The sequence below is a fragment of the Perca fluviatilis genome, chromosome 7 (assembly GCF_010015445.1).
Source record: "Perca fluviatilis chromosome 7, GENO_Pfluv_1.0, whole genome shotgun sequence".
Taxonomy (NCBI): domain Eukaryota; kingdom Metazoa; phylum Chordata; class Actinopteri; order Perciformes; family Percidae; genus Perca; species Perca fluviatilis.
Genome location: NC_053118.1, coordinates 26,750,059 through 26,774,422, shown reverse-complemented (window position 1 = coordinate 26,774,422; position 24,364 = coordinate 26,750,059). Strand labels below are relative to the sequence as shown.

The 24,364-nt window shown below is 39.7% G+C and overlaps 1 protein-coding gene across 3 annotated transcripts; it reads left to right on the top strand.

Moving 5' to 3' along the window:
* Positions 1–1,322: 1,322 nt before the first annotated feature.
* Positions 1,323–23,940, top strand: thrap3a (thyroid hormone receptor associated protein 3a). 3 transcript variants are annotated; one of them, XM_039807072.1, is made up of 11 exons: positions 1,323–1,489; positions 9,557–9,713; positions 15,965–16,852; positions 17,320–18,000; positions 18,373–18,545; positions 18,892–19,003; positions 19,313–19,397; positions 20,816–20,997; positions 21,122–21,302; positions 21,457–21,606; positions 22,313–23,940. In XM_039807072.1, the coding sequence occupies exons 2-11, from the start codon at positions 9,580–9,582 to the stop codon at positions 22,550–22,552; spliced, it is 2,826 nt and encodes a 941-aa protein (XP_039663006.1). In that variant the 5' UTR covers positions 1,323–1,489; positions 9,557–9,579; the 3' UTR covers positions 22,553–23,940. The 3 variants fall into 3 exon arrangements, with proteins under 3 accessions (XP_039663006.1, XP_039663005.1, XP_039663007.1); XM_039807071.1 differs by lacking the exon at positions 1,323–1,489 and adding an exon at positions 9,260–9,469; XM_039807073.1 differs by lacking the exons at positions 1,323–1,489; positions 9,557–9,713 and adding an exon at positions 11,262–11,354.
* Positions 23,941–24,364: the final 424 nt, after the last annotated feature.

Sequence of the window (24,364 nt, the reverse complement as noted above, 5' to 3'; positions counted from 1 at the left end):
CATTCAGAACATTGATATAGCAGCAAACAAATATTTGCTATGTAAATATATAGTTGAGTAATGGCGTCCTGAGCAGAGAATGAAGCCACACACTCCTTCTGTGTGTGTGTGGTAATCTGATCTGTAATCCGTTCTTTGTTTTGATAGCCGGCCCGCACGCGTGTATGTTAGTGCATGTGACTGTGAAAAAAATGTAGGTATTTCACATATGTGGAGGAAAATCCCAGCCCATTGTTATTTTCTTCAGCCCCGACACTTGGTTAAATAGATTTAAGAGTTATAGTTTTTTGGCCTCAGTGGTTTCTATAAAATGCATTTGCAAGAATGACGAAATTTTTTGCACAAGTATGAAGTAAAATGGATCTCAACTGTGTTTTGCATACAAAATCTTTATCAGCAAAGTTGAGTGAGCCAACTATGAGATGCAGTTGAATGATGATAATTTATCTGCAAGCGTCTAGCAGCTATGACTATCAGATACATGTAGTGGAGTGAAACGTACATTTCCTGCTGAATTATAAACTCAGTGGCCACTTTATAAAGTACACCAGTGCCATCAAATACAACTGTTCTGCTATAAAAAAAGTCTACTTTTTAAATGCCTATTTTCAGTTTTTGTTGACACTCTAATGTTGGTGTTTATTAAATTGTGTGTTACCACTGAGACTATAGTTATGTGATGGTATTGGACTGCATCATATTGAAAGGTGTTTCTAATATTCTGTCTCCCTTGTGTATGCAAATGAGAAGGACGCAACTGAAACACCTCTCAATATCATGCAGTCTAGTAAAGCCACCCTTTATGACCTCAATAATAGGCATAAACATAATCAAATTTCCAAATTCCTGCAAATGTCAGTGAAATTATAAGCTTTATAAAGAAAGATGTAGTGGCAAATTCAAATACAAATACGGGACTTTACAGTAAATGTGCTGTCTATTAAGATGCTGGTGGTGAACAGAGATGAGCAAGGAAATTACATTGTAATACTGTACATAAATGGAGAAATAATATTGTCACTATAATAAATGTACACCAGTATGTAGCCCAGGACATACACAGTAGCTATAATGTTCCCTTTAGAAACACGTTACCACAGTGAGTTTTCATCGGGGATTATTAGGCTTCTATAACAGAACGATGACATTAACAAGGGCGGCGGACCTATTAGCTTATTGTGTTTTACACGGCTTAGTGAACTCCACTCCCATTCACTGCGATGTGTGTTTGACAGACGGCGGTGAAGGCGGAAGGAAATATGAACCTATGCGCTGCACGATGCCATCAACCCCCCCCCCCTTCTCTGAACACCGATTACTCCAGCCGACAGACACACTCACACTGACACACACACACACTTGACATAAACTGAGCACAACAGCACAGCCACACAGAAGACCAGGGAGAAAGTGCCTTTTACTCGTTTCTGCAATATTACACCGTGCTGCCTGAATGTGACGCGACAACACTGAACGACAACGCCGACCGGTGAGTACATTCTTTTTTTTTTTTTCATTTATTGGACAAGAATATAGTCGAAAGTGAAAATAAATGTATAGAATTAAATTCCAATGGCAACAGCAACATGGAAAACAAGACTAGTTATTGCGCACCACTAGGGATCACCCATGACATAAAAGTCACTGTGAGACATTCTATTTGCCGCCAAAGTTGCATGTTGACATGGAAATTAGGACATTTCTGGGCACAAAAAGCGACTGGAAACTAAATTTGACTCTCAGAGGTAACCATCGCTCGGAATGTTCTCCTGATGTGATGTAAAGTAGGCTAGCCTACGTTTTATTGATAGATTTATTATTTTCCGTCACGCTTGATTGATGCGTCATTATGCATTATGGTGCACACGAGAAGAGGAAAGACCAGGAGGATGCACTGTCTATCCCATCCAGGACATGACCCCACTTAGGCTACTGGCTTTGACATGCTTTTCTTTAGAGTAAGGTGCCTCTCTCACTGATGTAATTTGAACGAGTGTGAACATCTGTGAAGTAAGGGTTGAATAATTTGCTGGAAGCTCAGCAGTGGTAGCCTTAGTCAACATTTATTTCTTGGACGTTGTTTAATGGTTCAGTAATTTCCAAAGTGCACCCTCTCAGAGCACCGGAGGATTTAAGGTGGAACTCAGTAACTCTTATAAGAGTTGTTTAACTTCACCAGTTGTTTTTAGTGGTTAGCCCAATGACTGTTGTGATTGCAGGTTTCTCCCATGGTTTCACCCAGTTGTCCCTCCACCTACACTGAAAAAATGTTCCACACAGAAAGTCTTTGTAAATTCTCAAGTAAAGTTCACTTCCCCAATAAGAGTTTTTTTATATTATTATCAAAAATGCTCAAGTAAATATTACTGGCAATTCTCTTTCTTAAGAAACAAGATGTACTCATTCTTTCTTAGTCAATTTCACTTAGTCTACCTTAACATTTACTCACAAACCCATATACAAATGATTGGTTTTCAGGATTATTTAATTCATTCAATATTTAAGTAATATTTATATGATATTTAATTTGTGTTCCAACAGCTAGTTGCTTACTGTAGTCAAAACATATTCAGTCAAGCATTAGTAGACAAACATTTCCCAGAACATTTACTAAAAGGTGAACATTTGCAGAGATAAAATGTCCAATAAAAGGCTCAGAAGTGTAACTTTAAAGTACAACAGACTTGCACAACATTTAAGTGCAATTAGACACATTACGTTCTTCCAAAAGGTCTTTCAAATTGAAAATCTTCAACAGGGAAATCCAACAAGAAATGTTACAGTTCACAATGTGTTGTGCAATGGCTCTTTCTTGAGCTGGATGTACTGAAAAAGCCTTAGTCAACCTTTTAAAGTCATCCTGAACCTCTTTTCTCTCAATGATTCACATGTGGGCAGGAGTGTGGCCTTGTTGCATTTCCACTGGAGAGCACGTTGAGCATAGTCTTCTTTGCTGACATCTTGTAAAAATAGAAAAAATGAAAGAAAAGAAGCAAACCGTTTACCACCACGGGCAGGTTTACAAAAAGAAAAGAGGTAAAAACAGGTAACAAATGAGAACAACTGAGAACTATGGCATCATGTGAGGCGCCTGCATTAAGTGTGGGAGTGGGCGTGATTTGCCCCGTCTGCACCCCCGCAATATCCACAAGTCATATTTTATACTTTAGTCATATTTTATATTTAAAACAGCAAATTTCTACAAATGTCCATGTTTGAGTAAGCCACTGAAGATAATGCCAGGAACCCTTATGGAGGCCTAACGTTACTGTCTGCAGGATCTTGGTGACAAGAGTGAAACAGAAATCAAAAAGTTACTTATATTAGCTGCTAAATAAGTGTGGCATTTCGGCTAGCAGTAGGCTATATAGCATGTATGAACTCTTACAAGTTTTGTCGAATTAAAAAGTAGCAGCAAGTGGCGGGCACGTTTGCAGTCCGATAACTAGCTAGCAGGCTAAACTGATAGCTAATGCTACTGTTAAGTATTCAGTATTTGAATAGTGAATAAGGCAGACAAGCCAACAGCAACATACAAGGTTAATTAAGCACATAACCTACCTATATTGCTCCATATCCACAAATAGTCTCTCAAATGAGCGACCACATTGTCCTTCGGTCAAAGCTCACTGTGTTCCAACCATGGACTGTTATGCCACGTTCTATTTACCGCGGAACTCGGAAGCCGGATCTATGACGTCATACCCGAGTTAACTATTGTTAGCAATACCAGTTGATAACAACGCATTACGCCGTTTTTTGTGCATGCAAACAGCGTAACAACATGTCCACAGATAGAAGTTGGACATGCCTGTGTGAACAACCGATTTAGTGACACAATGGGGCAGGTTTCCGACTTTGACCTCGTTAAAACCGAGTTCCGAGGTAAATAGAACGCGGCATTAGTCTACGATAGAAACTAACTATAGAAACAACTTCTTTTGCAACCGCACATGTCGCCCCCTGTTGGAAGTCAGATAGAATGGTTTAAGGCACTTCCGCATTTGCATCACTTCGCTGAACCGGATGCTCTGTCCATTAATATTTACGGTGTGTGGTTCCAACATGTCTCAGTGTGTCTCTGAAGGTGAACAACGCTAACAGTCCTCTGATGTCACACGCTGAGTGCACGCGAGGTTGCCATGCTCACTCCTATTGCCCTAGTACATTTTACTTTGTTGGATGAGGTCAATACAATAGTTTAGTTCATATTTTTTGGCATGAATAATCAAATTTACACATGAAAATGAACCAAGCCCAACAAGTCATATTTAGCAATAAGAATAGTCTCTTACACTCAAGTTTCCTGTAAATGCTTATCTCTATGGGTTTTGAGGTCAACATTAAACTATTTCTGGTGTGCAATGATGCAAATAAAAAATGTTTAAAAAAAATATATTATGCTGTTTCCTGTTGGGCTACCAGATCCTGGTTAAGGCTGATCCTTTTAAGCAAACACTAGCTGCACAAAGGTTACAGACACAATGAAAAGGTGTGTCCACATTAAAGTATGCAGGCACGTACTTAAGTAGCGTTACAGAACATTTAGTTTTGTTTTCACTTTTGTGTGTGCCACCTTCTTTGTGAGGATATACTGATCATTTTAACTTACTATGTGGCTTGGAATTGTTGCCCACATTCACATGTACAGTAGTGGTGTAATTTCTTTAGAGAAGAAACCGAACACTTTAATGTCTGCATGTTTTAGGCGGTGTCCCTACAGCATTACATTATTTAACATCATATTTATAAACATTTATTAGAGGATCAGCCCCATGAGATGCAACATCTCGTTTTCATGGGGATCCTCCGGATCATGTATAGAGCAACAGAACAGCAGAACAACAGAGTAGATACAAACAAATAAAAAAACAAACATAATAAAAAACACGCATGCACACTCTACACACAAATAAGCTCTCAATAATATCCCTACCCCCATCCCTATCACATGTAGAATGTCTGAAAAACGACTAATTTAACATATAACACAATATTCCCACATATAACTGACAAAGTTGACATCACAATGGACATTTACCATTATATATAACCTACACACATACATTACATAATACATATTAATTACAAATCTGAAAATCTAGAAAACAAAGACAAGTATTATGAAGATGTGATAACAGAGCAGTTCGGAACAGAGGAAAAGACGTAAGCGAGCGAATAGATGCAGGAAGGCAGTTCCAATCACAAGGAGCTCTAACACAGAAAGCATACTTCCCAACTTCTCTATTTACTCTAGGGACAGTAAAGAAGATCTGTCCATTGTGACGAAGGCTATATTGTTAACTGTAAGGCACTAAATATTGCGATAAATAATATGGATATTGAAAGTAAATACATTTAAAAGTGAACTGAAGCCAATGATATTATCTTCTGGCTGAGGGTGCAAGCCAGGACAGCTTTTCATACATTACACAATGATGTGTCCTATAGGGGCAGCAAAGGACGAATCGGCACAGGCTGTTGTATATCACATCAAGAGAATGTAGACAAGTGGCAGTAGTGTATATAATATCTGCATAGTCCAGAATAGGTAGCAACAACTGAGAAACTATTCTTCTCCTAACCTGATAGTTAAAGCAGCCTATTGATTGATATAATGTTTTAAGCCGAAAGCTAAGTTTATTGTTAAGCGCATGTACATGAGCTTTAAATGAAAGATCAGTTTCCAGCCAAACACCAAGATATTTAAATTTTTTGGTTGGCTCAAGTGGAGAAGAATCCAAACAATTAACAAGATAAACACCAACTGTGTCTCAAGCTCCATGCAGAGACTTTAAAGAGAGGAAAACACAAACCACTGTACACATTTTAGATAAAAGATCTATATCTCATTGCCCCGGCTGTTACCAACTGACCAAAATAGAGAGGACCTTTAGCTGATGAGTTCCCTCTTGTATGGAGCAGAGTTCCACAAATGTAGTGATGACAGACAGCTGAGAAGCATGTTGGTGTGAGGATGACAGTGATGTATGCCATTTTCCAGGCAAAACTAGCCTAACAGTGGCAGACTTCTACAAACAGTTTATAAACAGTTGATTATGAAGAACAACTTTAAAAAATTGAATTAAATGATGAAAAGCAGCACAAATCCTTCCAAACATTGAGGAATATTGAACTGCCTGTTAGTATAAAGTTAGCTGCGACTGGGATCATGTTATCATTAAACCTGTGGCCAAGTTCAATGCCACGCTGAATGATTATCTGTCATTGTAGGCGATAAGCGAAGAATAATGTCGCAGGAACTCTGCATGAGGTCATCTATTTGTCGCTCTAGCAGTTCAGTATCTCCCTAAAGACAAACAAAAGTCAGCTTATACTCAGTCAAACATAACTGAATGAATCAGACTATTCAGAAGTTGTTTTTTTTCATTTAATAACTCACGAAGGAAGCTGAAAGGTTTATCTTGTCCTGAACAGCTCTGCCAGTGGCTTCGCTATCCATTAACTGCCTCAGCATGTGAAGTGTCTTGAGGGAACACTAAGAGGGACTGCCACATTTCAATAACCAAAGATTGTGCCAATGACAGTTGCTGTGGCTTTTCTGAAATAGCGAGCGGGGTGTCTCAGGGGTTACATATAGATAGCAAATGTGATTCCAGCTGCCACTGTGGCATCCAAGTCTTAATGATAGGGCAGTTGATTGAGTGGAGTGTTTCTCCTCGTACGCTTTGAGCTATGTATCGAGTTGCTGGACCATTGTTGATCAGAGATACTTTTGCCGTAACATTAAATAAACAGCTGATGAGGATTACACAGCTGTTGCTCCATACTCCAACAGAGGCTCTTAATCATGCGAGTGTGTGTGTGTTCTTGAACTTCTATTCATGTGAGAACTATTTATTGTTTGATTTGGTTTTACTATTTCAAACACATCTATTCACCATGCTCTGTAATGTGTTTTCTATATTGCAATGTTGAAGACCTGCTTTTCTGGTTCTGCATGCTGTTCCTGTTAATAGGTTGTTGTTACTGGTAAACTAAGGTCACCAAGATTGTCGATTAAGAGACCAGTCAACAAGACATATATTACACCTGATGATACAAGCATTAGATAATCCATTACAAGGAGACCCAGTAATAAACCCCCCCCGGAAGACTGGCGTTAGACTTTAAACCAGGAAAGATGTTGTTTTTCTTGGTGCTGCCGTTTGTGACTGCATCACCAAGTGCAGGATTTGGGACAGAGCTGACAATCGTGATGGTATTAATAGTAACGTCATTTCAGTGATTGACAACCACATACATAGGGTTGGCAGTTGATGAAGTGGTTAGTTCAGTGTCAGGATGTAGTAAAGGTGAGAAAGCAGACGTAAAAGTCCTCAAAGTCCTCACAAGTATAGTTAGACACATGTACTGTGTGTGCATGTGTGGCAGTCATTGCGTTTGTGTTTGCAAACCTAGTAGTGAGTGATTAAAGACCGAGCTTCCCACAGCCTTTTAGACAGGCTGAAATCTCAGTGATTAGGCTGCCGACCACACAGTGTGGAGCCGGGACAGCTGCAGCTGGTTATCAACGGAGCGTTCAGAGAAAACCTATTGAAACCGATCCCACTGTTCAATTCTACCAACTAGTTTATATACTGAATACAAAATGCAAGGAAAGCACTTTGCTTGCCCTCTCTTACACAAATATACTGTATATACAGCCATAACACAATGCTACTTTGGCTAGGGAACCTTTGTATAGCTGTTTTGTATACAGTTTCTTCTGACAATCGTTCAAAACAAAACTATTTTCATCACTAGGAAAATGTCTGAAGCACAGATTTGTTGGTTTCATTACAGCTATTACAACAAATGTAGAATAATATATTACAATTACGTTTTCCACCCTCAAGGCCAACTTCCTCCGCTATATAGAGCGAAATAAAGAAGGTTGTTACAATGTATTTATTTTACCGTTTACCTACCATGTGTTGGAAACGGGCACATCTGAATGCCATTCTTGAAATGTGCAGAGTAAGCTAAACTGACGGTCTGTTGAGGCTGAACCTTCAGGAAATTATTCTCTAAAAGCCAAAAACAACAAGCTGCCAGAAATAAGGAGAGTGGGAAGTTCATAGAGCACGAGGAGGAGGCGGGGGAAGATGGACCCATTTCAATACTCTCCAAAATAGTAGCGAGGATGCACACTGGGACCATTATGTGAAAGCGTGCGCTGATTTTGAAATCCCTGTCATGGTTAGTCGGCAATTTCCTTCTTCCAAAGCCCCTGAAGATGACTCTCATGATGAAAGATCAATTATTTGATCCCTAGCATTTACTGTACTCTGAAGATCATATGTCATAGATAATGCTTTGTGGACCTTGGACAGAACGAGACGCTGCTACTATAGAGAGGAGTCGAGAAGTGAAAAGTGTACCGAGGTCTGAGTGCATTGAGCAAGCAATCCAATGTGAGCATCTCTCTGGTAGCAGATTCACAGCAGATCATTAACCACATGCAAATGTTACATGGTGAAGTAGCTACAGAGGAAATACAGACTATTTTCCTATTTAGTTTGTTGTAATATTTTACTTTGGACAAGTCAGAGGTGAGATAACAGTAACCAGTGAATCACAAGGCATATAACAACAACCAAGCAACTAGCGACAAGATTAGACCAGTCTGAAACTTTTCTGTAAAGACTCCTACACATGTGGAATGAAAGTACATTTTGTAGCTTTGCTACATTCGCTGAGCGGAGGGCCAGCATATAAGCATATAGCATAATGTGGTCTATTTCAAAACCACATCTGGTCACACCTTTTTCTTGTCACATTCTCAACCCTCATTGATGGAGTTCTCTAGTTCGAACTAAACCGAAACTATAGTGTATTTAAGATATTGAATGTACGGATAAGTTGCGAGGCTTGGATTAGACTGATCCTATATGTGTATGGGCTGATCATTCAAAGAAATACATTGATAGACTGAAGCTGAACATGCTGGCTTTCCTTTTTTCACCCTATTTGAGAGTCTGAGTTGTCTTTTAATGTAAAGACTGTGGCAAGAGAACAAACATTTCTGTCACTAGTTTTAACATAATTTTGGCTGGTTTACTGTAATGTCTTCTGCAGTGGAGGAAAAGTACAGTCTGGTATATCGTACCGATTACTATCTTTGTATTAGCATTTTATAGCGGGCTCAACAGTTGAGTAGTCAGATAACTTATGTAAGACTGCCCTCTATGCAAATGACCAGTGACTAAATAAAACTGGTTCTGTTTGGATGCCCTAGCCTATTGCCTTCCCTTTTTCACAGCTGTTCTGTTGCTTCACTCGGCTTTTGCGATAAGACTGTTTTTGAAGTGCATCTCAGATGACTCATTTCTGTCGGATATTATATTTCGGGAATTTTTTACTCTTGGCTCTCCTAAGATGGATTTTTTTTAAACGTGATAATAGCTCATTCAGTTGTTCACGCAGATTATTAATATCCATTCTATGCATCCAGTGTCTTGAAAAGGTGATTATATAACCAATGTAATTATAGTTTGCCATCTTACATTATTTAAAATCCTGACTGTTTTTTTACAACTCTTTTGTGTGACAGTTTGAGGTGGGCTGGCTGCAGTGATGTCCAGATCCACAAAATCAGCCTCGAGGTCTCGGAGCCGCTCAAGGTCCCGGTCAAAAACCCGGTCAAAGACCCGCTCCACCTCTCGCTCCAGAAGTCGCTCCCGATCCCGGTCCAGGAAACGCCACTACCGGTAGAGTACCATTTTATGAACAATCGTCCTCTCTGAATAACCTATTGGCTTTATTGTGTTTCTGTGGTCAGGATCAACTGTATTTTGCTCGATTGTTGAAGATGCTTCTGTGTTGCCAGACCACACTTATTAAAACAAGGTTTGATAACTTGATTCTTGAAAAAGGTATTATACAGCACATATAAATGAAGAATGCCTTGACCCACCTAATGCTTAAAGTATGAATAACTGTGATGAAGGAAAAAAAAAAAAACTAGCAGCAGCAGGTGCAGCAAGTAAAGGGCTGGGGCCTCGTTATGCACTATGATGCAATATCAGTATTGGTCATCCAAAATTTCTTGCTAAGCTCCTTTTCCACTTAAAATCTATCAAGTAAATCTTGTCTCAATGAGCTGAGTATGCAATGTGCTGGTACATTTGGCATGTAAAAATATATATGTGCAGGGCCAGTTATTTCTGTGTTCTGTTATAATCAGCGTTTCCTGTTAGCGGCATATTTGTTGATTTCCATTATGCAAGATATTGTCTTGTCCTGGACATTGGTTCTCATGAACTCACAAAGCTGGTGTGGCGTGTTAATGGATTTGGGTCGGACTCAAACTCTGGAGTCGGCTTCGGTTTTCAAGAGGAAATTGATGTTTGAGAAAGAGTTCAGCTGCCGGTTTGTGAATTTACTTTAGTTAGAGTGAATATTTTTGCAGTTTGCATTGCGTGTGGACATTTCCATATTAGTTGACCTCAGTGGCATATGATAATCAAGAGGGCAGCATGTGTTGTTGCTTGGTTTGCTTAAATACAAATGCCCTGGTTGTGGGGTTATCTGCTGGCTATGATGTGCCTTTGGAAGAATAAGTAAGGCTTCACTCTAATGCCTTTGCAGTTTCTGGCAGAATGGCTGTGGCAAGGCAGTAAAATGGCAGGGCAGCTCATTTCCTGGCAGTGTCGCAGTACGTATTAAAATTAGCATAAAGAAGAGACATGGAAGGAATCTAATGGTTTACTCTTCCTGAGCCCACCTTGCACATGTGCAAATGGGTTTGGGGTTACACTGGAACTGTAGCAAGCCTGAAAGAACACGTTTGCATAAGTTGTATATAAACACTCACACATTTTATTTCCCCACTTCTTTTTCTTCTTCAAAACACCTCCAACATGTTGCCAGGTCCGATGACTTAACACAGACAAAGCTTTTTTTCTGGACTCGCCTCTCACCGTCAGCATCTTTTGCATTGAATCACTTCAGTAGTTAAATCGGCCACAGAAGCAGACTGTGTCTCAGCAAAACATTTAAACTTTCCTTTGTGAATTATCTCATGTTTAATAAGTGAATCTATAGTGTATCTTGCTGAAAAATTACATTAAGACCACAATAAAATGTCAATATATGCAGTATGTTGGGAAAGAGTCAGAATACTAAAAGTCTCACTAAACTGGTTGAACAGCCAGTACAGCTGGCCAGCGTAGAGTCAAAGGATTGGAGTAGAAGTTTTTTTTTTTCCTCACAAAGTCCATGTGACTCTCTGCTCCACCAGAGTTGGCCAGAGGAGATGTAGTATCTGTAGCTCGCACTGTGAGTGTGCAGTGCTGCTCAGTGCGCTGCTTTCTTTACTCACTCTGTATTCCAATGCAAAAACACACTTGGTGAGTTTTGTGCTTTTTTAGCCTTTGTATATGGCTTTAGCATGTTTTGCATGTAGTGTGGTACTGCTTTGCTCTGTCCATTTAGAGTACTGTTCTGCAATATATTGTAGGCGTTGTATGCATTTGTAAATGTCTTAATATACCTACATATTTCAGAAGGTCTTTTATATTATTTTATATTTGATTATAATAGGGAAACTGGCTGAGCAGTTACTTTTTATTTATTAATAGTTGTAGAAAAGTTGCTGAAGATGTAGCTGTAAAGGAAATACTTAAAGAACATACAGAACTAGTTTGATGTCTAACTGTGGATGTTGTGTTGACATGCGTCAGGCTTAAAAAGAGCATGTTGGACTGATAAAAACGCGGTTTTAAATAAGGGAACATGCTGTATCGTGGTTCGTGGTTTTAATTTTAAAACTATGTTTAAGGTTCAGGCTAGAGAACAACATCAGAAGTGCAGCAGAGCCACCATGTGGCCTAGTCCGACCCTGCAGCCTGTGGGCTCCTACATACTAAATGACAAATGGATGCAACTGTATATATATATATATATATATATATATATATTTATTTATTATGCGTTTTATGGTAGTTTGATACGTATGAAAAAAAGAAAATCTTGGAGCTACACTTTCACGTCTCTGTAGTTTTGCTTATTTAAAGCTAATGTACTTGCACTTACTACTTGATGTCTGGAGTTTGCACCTTCAGGGTTGAAAGCACTTAATTGGAAGTCGTTTTGGATAAAGAGTCAGCTAAATTACATGTAATTGTAATGTATGTCTTCTCCATATGTTAGGCCAATGGTTAGCCTGACTTGTTATATGAAATAACCACATGGGAAAGCTTATTTTTTATACTCCTATGGGAATTAAATACTTGACAAATGGAAAGTACTGAGTATTTTCTCATTTTATCAAGAACTGAAGGGCAAAATGAACATGTGCAAGAATCAGAAGGTAAAGAGTTGTCCAAACGGACGGAAAATATTGCTGTAATGGGCGCCTGGGTAGCTCACCTGGTAGAGCGCGCGCCCATATATGGAGATTCACTCCTCGACGCAGAGGCCGCAGGTTCGACTCCGAACTGCGGACCTTTGCTGCATGTCATACCCCCCTCTCTCTCCCCTTTCATGTCTTCAGCTGTCCTATAAAATTAAAAGGCCTAAAATGTTTTTTTTTTTAAATGCAATGGAAATGATATTGGAAATGATATCGTTTTGACAATATATATCCTCATATCGCCCTACCATATGATCACATATACACGTGTCTGTTTAAAAAAAAAAAATCATTTTGAGAGTGTGTCGATGCTGTGAGTTACAGTTTTAGGTAGTGTTGTATAAGATTGTAATACATTCCTTTGAAACCCCCCAGAAATATTTTTTGTTGTCATGTAGGTATATACAGCGGGGAAAATAAGTATTGAACGCATCAATATTTTTTCCCAGTAAATATATTTCTGATGGGGCTATTGGAATGACATTTTCACCAGATGTCAGTAACAACCCACGTAATCCACACAAATAAATCAAAACATGTATGTCCATGACAAAAGTTATGTGTCATAAAGTGGAATGATAATGGGAATAAATATTGAACACATGAAGAAAAAGTGGAGTAAAACGGCATGGGAAGCCAATAAACCAGCTGAAATCTGTCAGTATTTAGGAATCAATACTGCCCCCTATTAGTGCAAATTAATTTCAACTGGATTAGTCCTAATTGATGGCCTATAAAACAGTCCCTCCAGAAAAACGCGATTATGCGATCGCATAATTCAATGCATAATCAGCCAAAGTCCGCATATTCATGCGGGGGCCGCATTTTTTCAAATATGCCGCACTTTCGCCACATAAATTGCCGATTTCCGCGCAAAATATGCGGTGCTTGCATAATTTCATAATCCCCGCATTTTCGTTGCAAAAAAGTCACATATCTTAGCAGAAAGTTGAAAAAATGTTGCGTTTACTTCACCATAGACAGTATACTTCACACAAGAGCAGCCATTTTCCCCTGTTGCCATGGGAACATTATGAAGTGACATAATTACGCGACGTGAACATCATCGAAAAGCAGGTGTTGGAGGTTGAATTTGACATGTACTCTGAGTCTCTTAAGTTGGTATCCAATAAGAAAGCTATCTTAATATCTGATTCATAAATTACTTTGTTTAAGTGCTCCTGCTGTCTATATTATTAACGATTTTTGAAAGTCGGTCTCTTTTGTATCTTTTATTTCCCTCTGTTTAGACTATTACTTTTATTTTTACTTTAAGATTATATTATTTGTATATATTTTGTATCTTATTTGTCTACTTATTGCAATGACTGAATATCTGTAAACTATTTTTGGAAATTAAGTTTTAAAAAAGCAGGGTGTTGGGGGAATCACTTTTTCTTCTCTTTTTCATCAAACCGCAGTTTTTGCAAGTTCCCGCAATTTTTGCAAGTTCCCGCATTTTTTGCAAGTTCCCGCAATTTCATCGCATAAAATTGCATAAATAGCCCGCATATTCCATCGCACTTTTTAATAAAACGTGCCGCATAATCAAGGATTTTTGCCCGCAACAATCACAAAAAAACTTTTTCTGGAAGGACTGCTAAAAAGGTTTCTCATTACCAAGGTGTCACTCAAGAAGCATTGGGTAAAAGCAAAGAGCTGTCCCAAGACCTTTGCAAGCTTATTGTAGAAAAACATACGGATGGCATTGGTTACAGACGAATAATCTAAACTTTTGAAAGTTCCAGTGAGCACTGTTGGGACCATTATCCGGAAGTGGAAAGAACATAATTTCACCATTAACCGGCCACGACCAGGTCTCGCAAGATTTCTGACAGAGGAGTCCATAGAATACTTAGAAGCGATGTCGAAGAACCAAGGACAACTCGTGGAGATCTTCAGAAAGACCTGGAAGAAGCAGGTACAGTGGTTTCAAAGAAAACAATTAGTAATGCACTCAACCGCCATGGCCTCTATGCACGCACACCACGCAAGACACCACTGTTCAAGAAAAGGCATCAGCAGCAGCTCGCTTAAAGTTTGCTGCACAACATCTGGACAAGCCAATGGCATACTGGGAGAATATAAACTGGTCAGATGAGACCAAAATTTTACTTTTTGGCTGTCATAGCATACACCATGTTTGGTGGAGAAATGGCACTGCACATCACCCTAAAAACACAATACCAACAGTGAAGTTTGGAGGTGGGAGCAACATGGTGTGGGGCTGTTTTTCAGCATCTGGCACTAGCAGACATCATATAATTGAAAGAAGGATGAATGGAGAAATGTACCGTGACATTCTTGATAAGAATCTGCTGCCATCCACCAGGATGCTGAAGATGAAACGAGGGTGGACATTTCAGCAAGACAATGATCCCAAACACACGGCCAAGGAAACTCTCAATTGGTTTTAGAGAAAGTAAATCAAGCTGTTAGAATGGCCCAGTCAATCACCCGACTTGAATCCAAATGAAAACCTCTGGAAAGAACTGAAGATCAGAGTTCATAGAAGATGTCCCCGGAACCTTCAAGATTTGAAGACCGTTCGTGTGGAAGAATGGGCAAAAAAAAAATCACAGCTGAGCAATGTGTGCGACTAGTTTCTTCATACAGGAGACGTCTTGAAGCGGTCATTACCAACAAATGCTTTTCTACTAAGTATTAAAGCAAGTGTGTTCAATACTTTTTTCCTGTGTCATTTCACCTTATTACACACAACTTAATTTATGGACTTATTTGTTTTGATATCTTTGTATGTGTGGATTACTTGGGTTGTTACTCACATTGGTGAAAATGTCATGAAATTTTCACGATCACCCCATCAGAAATATCTTTACTGACAAAAATGTTTAATACTTATTTTCCCCGCTGTGTGTGTGTGTGTATGTGTATATATATATATATATATAGTGCTGTCAAACGATTAAAATATTTAATCGCATTAATGTCATAGTTAACTTGCAATTAATCGCACATTTTTATCTATTCTAAATGTCCCTTGATTTCTTTTTGTCCCATTATTTTTTTCTCATTTTAATGCTCTTATCAACATGGAAAAGTGGATCGGCTTGCTTTGTGCTTTTGTCGCCTGGCTTTGACGAGGGGGTGGAGAATTCGCATCAGCTGTGTGCTTGGCCATCAAGTGGTATTTCAGACTGGACGTGCTGCAATGATAGTTCAGTTTACAAAAAACACAGATCACTTCTTGTCTTGTCAATGGAACCATTTGGCAACTTTATTATTCTGAATCTTATTGGCATCCATTTCGGCGTCTCGTGCTCGCCATCCACTCAAAACGTAACGTTAGCCTACTACTCTTTGGCCGGGTCGCAAGTGTGCGTGGCGTGCCTGTTGTTTTGTTCCCGGTCTAGCTAGATCTGCTGTGGTGTTGTAGTTGTTCTAACGTTACTAGTTGTTGCAACAGCATGTGAAAAAAACAACAAAGTTTGCTAGGCCAAAAAGAACGTTAATCTCGCGATAAAAAAAATTGGCGCCATTAAAATGGGTTTGTGTTAACGCGTTTAACTGACAGCACTTTGGCAATTCATTTGAAAATGAAATAATAACAATGTCCTTTCATTTTCCCTTTGCTTTCGCTCACAGCTCTAGGTCTAGGACACGGTCAAGATCTCATTCTCCATCTCATAACCGGGAGAAGAAATATCCGAGGGGATACCAGAACGCTCGTGAGTTCCGGGGCTACCACCGCGGCTTCCGGAGGCCGTACAACTTCAGGGGCCGAGGGCGGGGCTACTTTCAACGTGGACGCTACCAGCGTGGTGGTGGGGGTGGTGGCTATAACAATAACAATAACAACTACTTCCGCCCCAACTGGAAGAATTACAAGCAGTACCCTCAACAACAACAGCAGCAGCAGCAGCAAAACCATTCACGAGGACGCTCCCACAACTTCCAGCAGCGCTCAGGAAGCCCCACTCGTGGTCACTCTCACCACTCTGACCGATCCTTGTCGCCATTATCCAGACACTCGCAGCATTCTTCCTCTTCCTCACACTCCTCTCCCAAATGCAGGCCAGCCTCGTTGCTGACGAACCAAAACTCCAAAGATGTGAAAGAGGAGCTCTCGGCCTCCAAGGAGATCCAAAAGGGAGGAGGGGGAGATACGGAGCCAGTGGAGCTTGTCGGAGTGTTGGCGGGAGATGCTAAAGAAGGCGCAGGAAGTGGGAAAACTGAGGGGAACTGGCAGGGCGTAACAGACTGCAGCAGCAGTCCAAAGAGAACGAGTCCTTTGGCAAGCGCTGCTGTTAGTGTTGGCCACAACAGCCAAACTACTAACCAGTCTAGTCCTTCCCCTAAAGTCACAAATGAAATCAGCAATGGCGCCCCCTCCTGGAAGATGGTGTGTAGTTCATCCAAAACAAAAAAGCCCTCACATGAAGGTCTAAATCCAATGCTTTCCAGCTTTGACTTCTTCTCCAATGAGGAATACCTGGATGGAGATAAAACTGCAATCTCCATTGCCTTCAGACAGTAAGACAGATTTTTTTTTTCTCTTCTTTTCTCAAATATTCTTTATTAAACTATGCAAGCTTTATATACAATATTATCATTTATTGCTTAAATGTGTTCACATGCCTTTTTTTAGACCACACAGTCATTTCATCCTGGCATTTCCTTGGCTTTGCAATCTTGGGTTGTCAAGTGTGGTTGTCATAACAGACTTATAAAAAATGTTATTTAGGGGGATTCAAAATATTTGCCTTGTCAAACAGCATTGTTTTTCATGGAAATTCCTTATAGAATCAAAATTATGTCTTTATTTTCATAGCTAAAATACTTATGACGCATTTTTTTCTGTAGTTTTAGAAAATCGTGTTTGTAAAGCCTCTAATATGACATCCGGTCAGACATACAATCACTTGGTTTCATATTTGCAGTTGTCTCACATGTTGCATGCCCAGTGAGATGCAGCTCTTTATCTCTTTGTCATTGTTTAGGTTTTTGGAGGAGCAAAATAAGAAATCTAAAGCTTGGGGAAATGGCAAGAACACAGAAGCAAATGATGTGGATATGGAACAGGGGAAAGCGAATGGCAAAGCATCCGCGAATATCCCTGACTCGGTGTCAAGAAAGCACAAAGAGGACAATGATGGGGAAGTGTCTCTGAACAGCTTTTTGAAAGCTTCTCCTTTTCTGTCTGCGGACAGGGAGGAAGAGGAGGAGTTGATAATCAGGCCTCATTCAAAGCCACTTCACAAAGACTGGCGCAATGGGGACGAGTCCTCTAAGCTAAAGATCAAGGTATCTCACTCAGCCCGGGAACTGTTTGACGAATGCTTTGGCAAATGGCAGAATGTGGCCCATTCACAGGTAGCTAACAGTGACGTTGACGCCACGGCAGAGGACATATATTTCAGTCGAAAGCGGGATAAAGCAGCGGCGATTTCTGCTGCCCTCGCCAAGAGGGAGTTGGCAGGAAAGTTTGAGGACCTGTCCTCAGACGTGGGTGGTAAAGCCAGGAAGATGGGAAAATCTCCCTCCATCCCATCTCCTACACCCCCACCATGGAGGTACTCTGACAAGGAGCTCAGGGGAGAGGACTCGCCTTTCATGGCCTCCAGAAAACAGGAAGCAAAATTAAATGTCAGAATGGATTTCCTTGGAGATAGCCTGATGAGGTGAGCATCATATAATGGGTTCTGGTCCCATGTTGAGTCTTTCTTTAGTGAGCCATTAGTCACATCTGTACATCCAGCTGGAGACTTTGCAACAGTAGCTAATAGTAAACTGATTATATACTGATTGCTTAAGAAAATTATATATATATATAAAAAAACAAACAAAGAAGCACTTTCTGCACTTTCCTCATTTTTTTGTTTTATGTGATAGAGAACATGTTTTCCGTTTTAAGCCTTTTATTCACATATTTATTTTTAAAAAAAGAAGCGTTTCCTGCAATGATTTCCCCGTTTATATTTTGTTTAATGTGATCGAGAGAACATGTTTTCTGTTTTAAGGCTTTTTTTCAGATTTTTATTTGTCATTTTCAGCTCTTCTGATATTTTAGCTGAGGAGCGACAGTTGTCTCAGGATCTTGTGCAGTCCTCAAAAAAGGATCAGGAGTTTCGCTCCATCTTTCAACATGTTCAGGCTGCTCCGTTACAGAGGAGTCCCTCTGAGCTGTTTGCTCAACACATTGTCACCATCGTTCACCACATTAAAGGTGAGTCCTCACCTCTCTTCCTGGAGAAATAGTTGCTTTTTCTTTTTTTTCCCCAGGAACAGACAAATCACACTACATGCTTACTAAGATCTCACCATTAAAGTTCCTCAACACTGTAACCTTTCAAATCAGTGTAAAGCAACTTCATCACAATTGTAATTTCTCTGCAGACATTATGTTTCTGAGGGCACTGTAAAACAAGGCCTTCAAGCACTTTACTAGTGTTTTACTTCATATGCACATGGGGATATTTGATTCAATGCAGCATCACAGTTGGATGGAAAAGTGACCAGACACTTAAAGCACTAACTACTTTGACAGCTGTTTCTACTGTTTCCCTGTGCAGCTCAGCACTTTCCATCCTCTGAAATGACTCTAAACGAGCGATTCACCATGTACCAAAGACGAGCTGCAGAGAAGGATATGATGAAAACCAGAAAAAGCCCAGAAATACACAGGTAGAGTCGCCTATTGAGTGACCCTCTCACCTTCAGTGTGCTGTGGCTTCACCTCCTCTTTTAACAGCTTTCAGGTATTTCTCTCACCTTTCCTACCTGAAAATCAACAGACTATCTTCGCTTATTTGTTCTCATGCTCGGTGGAGGTCAGTTTTATTTTCCCACCAATTTTTATTTCCCTTTGTCCGTTTTGTGTCGTCTTTGCAGTTTGATTTTGTTGCTCACAGTTTGCCGTTTTAGCACCTGTACCGTGGTTCCTGTGCTATGTGCCTTTAATCATCTTGTCTTAAATGTGTTTCTTTCTCACAGGAGAATTGATGTTTCACCAAGAGCTTTTAAGAAACACTCTCAACTTTTTGAGGCGATGAAAAGCTCGGAAGATGGCACTTACAAGGTGACTCAGCATTTTGCAGTATCAAATATGTTGGAAAAGCAAACAACAGCAAACGAGTGAGCAAGCCAGATGCCTTTAGACTGCACTCTCTGAAAGCCTGTGGCTTTCCTTGAAGGGAGATGCACAGTCTAAGAAATGCAAATGCAAAATAAGGCACTTTGACTTTGTTGTTTGTTATATATCGCCTCCGCACATGGTGAATGAATGAATTGCTTAGACTGTGGCCACAAGCCTGACCAAGGCTAATGAATCATATAAGTTCTAACAAATGGAAGCCACTGTGCCAAAGCTGTTCAAAGGACTCTAAGCAAATGTCTTCGTAAGTATTCTTAAAAAAAATAAGGAACGGAAATAACCAACAGCAAGCACTTTATGCACCTGTGCTTTGATTTTCACTTTCTGAGTAAATCTTTCTTTATAGATGTGCATGGACACATATGGTCAAGCATTTATAAACATGAGGTGCAAATACTATTGAAATACATTATTACCTTGAGTAAAATTAGCATGAACAGTCCTATCTTCCTATTCTTCACCATTGTTAAAGAACCATATTAGTTGTTTTGCCAGACACACAGTAGCTCAACAACTACAAAGTGTGTATATAGTGCGTCCCAGCAACCATTTCCAAAAGCATACATTAAAGTTTTTAGATTGGTATCCCACCTTCCAGGCATCTATTGGTTTCAGTACAGTATGCTAATCAACTTACAGTGACTTTAAACTTGTTTGAAATAGGAAATACATCACTGTGCACATACAGGGATCGTTTTGAAAACACTTTGAATACGTGAAAGCACCATGTCTCTGGAGCTCGGATGTTCAAAATGTGGGAATTGGCTGCTGGAAGTCATGTTGCACATGGAAGACAAACAAGCATGGATGACGTGAAATATGCTGTTGCCGTTTGTTGCTGTAGCGCAACAGATTCTTGAAGCCTTGGATGCTGGACTTTCCCACAAGCATTTGAACGACCAGTCAAAACACACCCTTCTGGCGGCTGACCATGCAATAACTTAACCCAAAATACAGCTGCCTAAATATTGACGGTGATGGATTGCCTATCTGAAGCAAAGATTAAGTCTTTTCAAGTTGATTTTCTTATCAAATTAAATGGGTGCTTTGAAGGCAGACAAATTCTACCTAAAAAAATATGCTTTGGATAATGGTTCAGATTTTAAGGTAATCCTAAAAACATGCAAAACTACTGGTTTGGCCCTTTAAGTGCACTGGAAAATTCACTCCAGAATGGCTTGGTTTTATTCATGCCAGCTGGCTGTTACCTGGGTTTTACCCCCTCTATCCATCAACCTCACTGTTTAGTTTAGAAACCAGCTTGGCTGTGAGCAGGCTGATGGAATCTACATGCTAATCCAAAGTCTGTCCACGACGTTGTGTTCTGTTTTTGATTTGCTCAGGACGGCGGGGAAAAATCGAAAGGTGACCCGATGGACCTTCGTTTGGATATTGAACGCCGTAAAAAATATTCCCTCCACGACAGTGGTTACAATCAGGATCGGGGACAAGATGTGGGAGATTCCCCAGATTCTAGTAGAGAGAGATCTGTGGAAAAGTCCTCTAAATGCCGCGAGACATCCAAGTATGTGCAACTGACCTGTATTGTTTCAAATTATCTACAAATATGTTGAGTACTGTTGTTCATCTGCCCTGCATGATAAACAGTTAGCCATGAAGGATTTTGCATGTGCAATTTCTCCTTTTAGGAAAAGTAAGAAGAAGCGCTCTCGCTCAAGTTCGTCCTCATCTTCCTCGTCCTCTAAGTCCCAAAAAGAAGATTTGCCCCACAGCAAGTCTGACCCCAAAGATAAAGGCTTTAACAGGGCAAGACTGGGTCAAACAGAGTCACTAGGACCAGTTGAAGGAGAAAAGCCACGTGGAGGATTTGTAAGTTTAACGCATGTTAACCATGTTTAACCATGTTGGACTTATGGAGGGGCCTAGTTTAAAACAATGACTGTGTCAAGTTAACACTGTACATTTGACTTTAACAGTTTGCTGTTAAACAATTATTTTTCCTTGTCTTATTGTCTAATTACAGCAAGTCCGTATTCGTGGAAGGAGCTGGAACAGAGGCAATTATCAGGGAAATTCTTCACATGGTACCAACCCCACGGCAAACATGGCAGTACAGCCAAAAAATGAAGACTGGGACCCAGAGTACACTCCCAAGAGCAGGAAATACTACTTGGTAGGGTCAATCTCTTTCCCATTTCATGCCTTCCATCTCCGTTTGAATCAACCACAAAGTGTCGTTAGTCAAATTTAGCTCTTAGTAGTTAGGGCTGCGCGATATGAGCAAAATATGCGATAACGTTGTTGAATATGCAATAAGGTAATTACTTGCGATAAATATAGATCAGTTCTGCATTTCCGCTACTTTCAGAATTCTGCTAAAATACAACATAGCTTGTTGAATTTAAAAAAAAAAAATTTAAAAGGAAATCATTCCCAACATTGAACAAATTCAACATTGAATTGAATATTAAAAAAGGACCCAATTGACTCAGTGGGTAGAGCAGGCGCACATAAACTTGGAGGTTCATGCCTCGACGCAGAGGTCCAGGGTTCGAATCTGACATGTGACGATTTCCTGCATGTCTTCCCCCTCTCTCTCTCCCTCCCCCCTTTCTCACCTAGCTGTCCTATTGAATAAAGGCAGAAAAGCCCAAAAAAGGACCCAATATTTATTTAAAATGTGATAGTTACATTTTAAAGTACAGTTTTCTAGTGACATTTTCTTTCAACTAAACACAAAAAAATCTCTAAATGTTGTTCGTGATGTGTTTATTGCGCCAGTTGATATTGCTATGATGATAAAAAAAAGAAAGATATGTATAGTGCAGCCCTAGCTCAAGTTTGTACTTTTACAATTGTTGTCATCCTTTTTCTCTCAGCACGATGACAGAGAACGGGAGGCAGAGTGCAAGTGGTTGGACAACCGAGGGCGAGGACGGGGAAGCTTCTCACGTGGAAGGCCACGATTCATCATCCGCAAAGCCACTGGGGGCCCCAACACCAATAGCCCCAAATGGGCCCATGACAAGTTCCACATCAACAGGGAGCAAGATAATGCACAGGAAGAGGAGATAGAACCGGACCATAAAGAAGGGGAAATCGAGGGAGCGAATACTTGAGCAGTGAAGCAGTGTGCTGAAAATCTTAGTTTTCTTCTGTGTTGTTGGGATGGCACTTTGAGATTTTATCCACCACAGTGGATTCATAAATGCAGATTAAAATGTTTCAAGACTTTAATTTCAGCGTAGGATACTCACACTGACTTGACACAATGATTTTCCACATCAGGATAGAACTCATAACTAGTAGAAGCACTGTTTAAGGGTGAATTGCTGTTTCTCATAAGAATTCAGATTTATGTTACATGCTTTTTTGCGTTACATGGTTAAGGGAAATTGTATGTGCAGCATTGGTAATGGTAACATTTACACTTTACTCGCAGGAATGATATCAAAAAAATAATAAAAAAAGACTCTTTAATGACATCTGTATTTTTAAGTAGCAAGAGAAAAATCACATGGTAGATTAACTCAGCTTGTGCCTTATACCTGTGCAAATGAAGACATGTTTTGTGAGTGGGTTACAAGATAAATACTTTTAAAAAGGTTTTAGAAAATGAGGTTTTTGGTTTTGATCTGTTTCTTGTCTGGATTATTTTGACAGCAATGTAGTTCATGTTGACATAATAAACTTCACTGTTTAGCCAATCCAGCACTCTACAAATGACCCGATCTGACATGGGACCAAACTGTATGGGTCAAAGGTTATGCTCTACTATCTTTTTATTGTACAACAACCAACAGATCTACAACATTAGCTGGCTACCTGTACATTTAACATGTTGCTCATTAAACATTTTGCTGTCAAAGATTACTAAATGTTAAAGTAGCTCTTTGCTTGATCTTGGATACCACTAATCAATGTATAATACTGATAGCGATTATACGTTTTTTTTTCATTGTAGTTTTGTACTTGGCTATGCAGGATTCTATGCAGGATTCTATGCAGGATTCTTTCTGTCTGTAAAGGGATTGCCATAGATTGATGTGTTTTTAATTTGCTGTTTGCAAACTTTTCTCCAGGCAGTTTGATCAATTATGTAAATTGTCTTCAACTGTGTCAACATTGTGATAAATGAGGCATTTTTGCATTTGTTTAGTCTGTAGTTTGTAAAGAAACTGAACAGGGCAGTTTGTAGAGCAAGAATTACAGTATGTCTATATCATACTATGTCTATAATATTATTTCAGTTCATTACTTCAGTGATTTTAAGTCTAGGATTAGGCTCACATCTGTTTGCCTAACTGCCCAAACAACTGAATTACACGATTTTTGTGCCTTGCTGTGGGTCTGCTGATCTTATTTGTACAATGCAGGCCTACAGATTGAGATTTACATTTAATAGTTTAAAGGTTAACAGCTATGGAAAGATTGCATTTTTTTTTTAAATAGGTGTTAATGTTTTTTTCTTAGAGATTATAAATTAAAGAGACACTGATTACTTTTACTTTTGTCCTTGACATTTTTTTCTAATTGTAATTTCTATACAGGTATAAGTGCAATTTGGGAAGCAAAGTGTAGCTTGACGCATGTCCACAGCTGCATGTAGCCTCCCACCAGTTTGAGCAGTCACACCAGAGAGGAACTGAACATCCAGTTTAATGAATAAATAAATAAATAATGAAAAATATTGAGAACAAAGACCAGTGCCTTACTAGTGGTTATAAGCAGCCTGGTTTTCTCCCAGGAACACTGGGACCCTGGGGGCAGCTCACCGATCGTTTCACTTTGTACGTACATGAACGCATCACAGCTGCACAACAACAACAACTAGGCCTACGTGTTTAAGTCTTTTGATGACAGTGCCATCTTGTGTTTCAGGACAAATAGTCTATATCCACGGAAATTCTGCCACATGTTGCTCTTTTCGG

Excerpts from the sequence above, each read along its gene's own strand:
- thrap3a (XM_039807072.1), top strand. The coding sequence starts at position 9,580 with ATGTCCAGATCCACAAAATCAGCCTCGAGGTCTCGGAGCCGCTCAAGG. Across the intron at positions 18,001-18,372 it reads CTTGGAGATAGCCTGATGAG|CTCTTCTGATATTTTAGCTG; the intron begins GTGAGCATCATA and ends TGTCATTTTCAG. Across the intron at positions 21,303-21,456 it reads AAAAGCCACGTGGAGGATTT|CAAGTCCGTATTCGTGGAAG; the intron begins GTAAGTTTAACG and ends GTCTAATTACAG.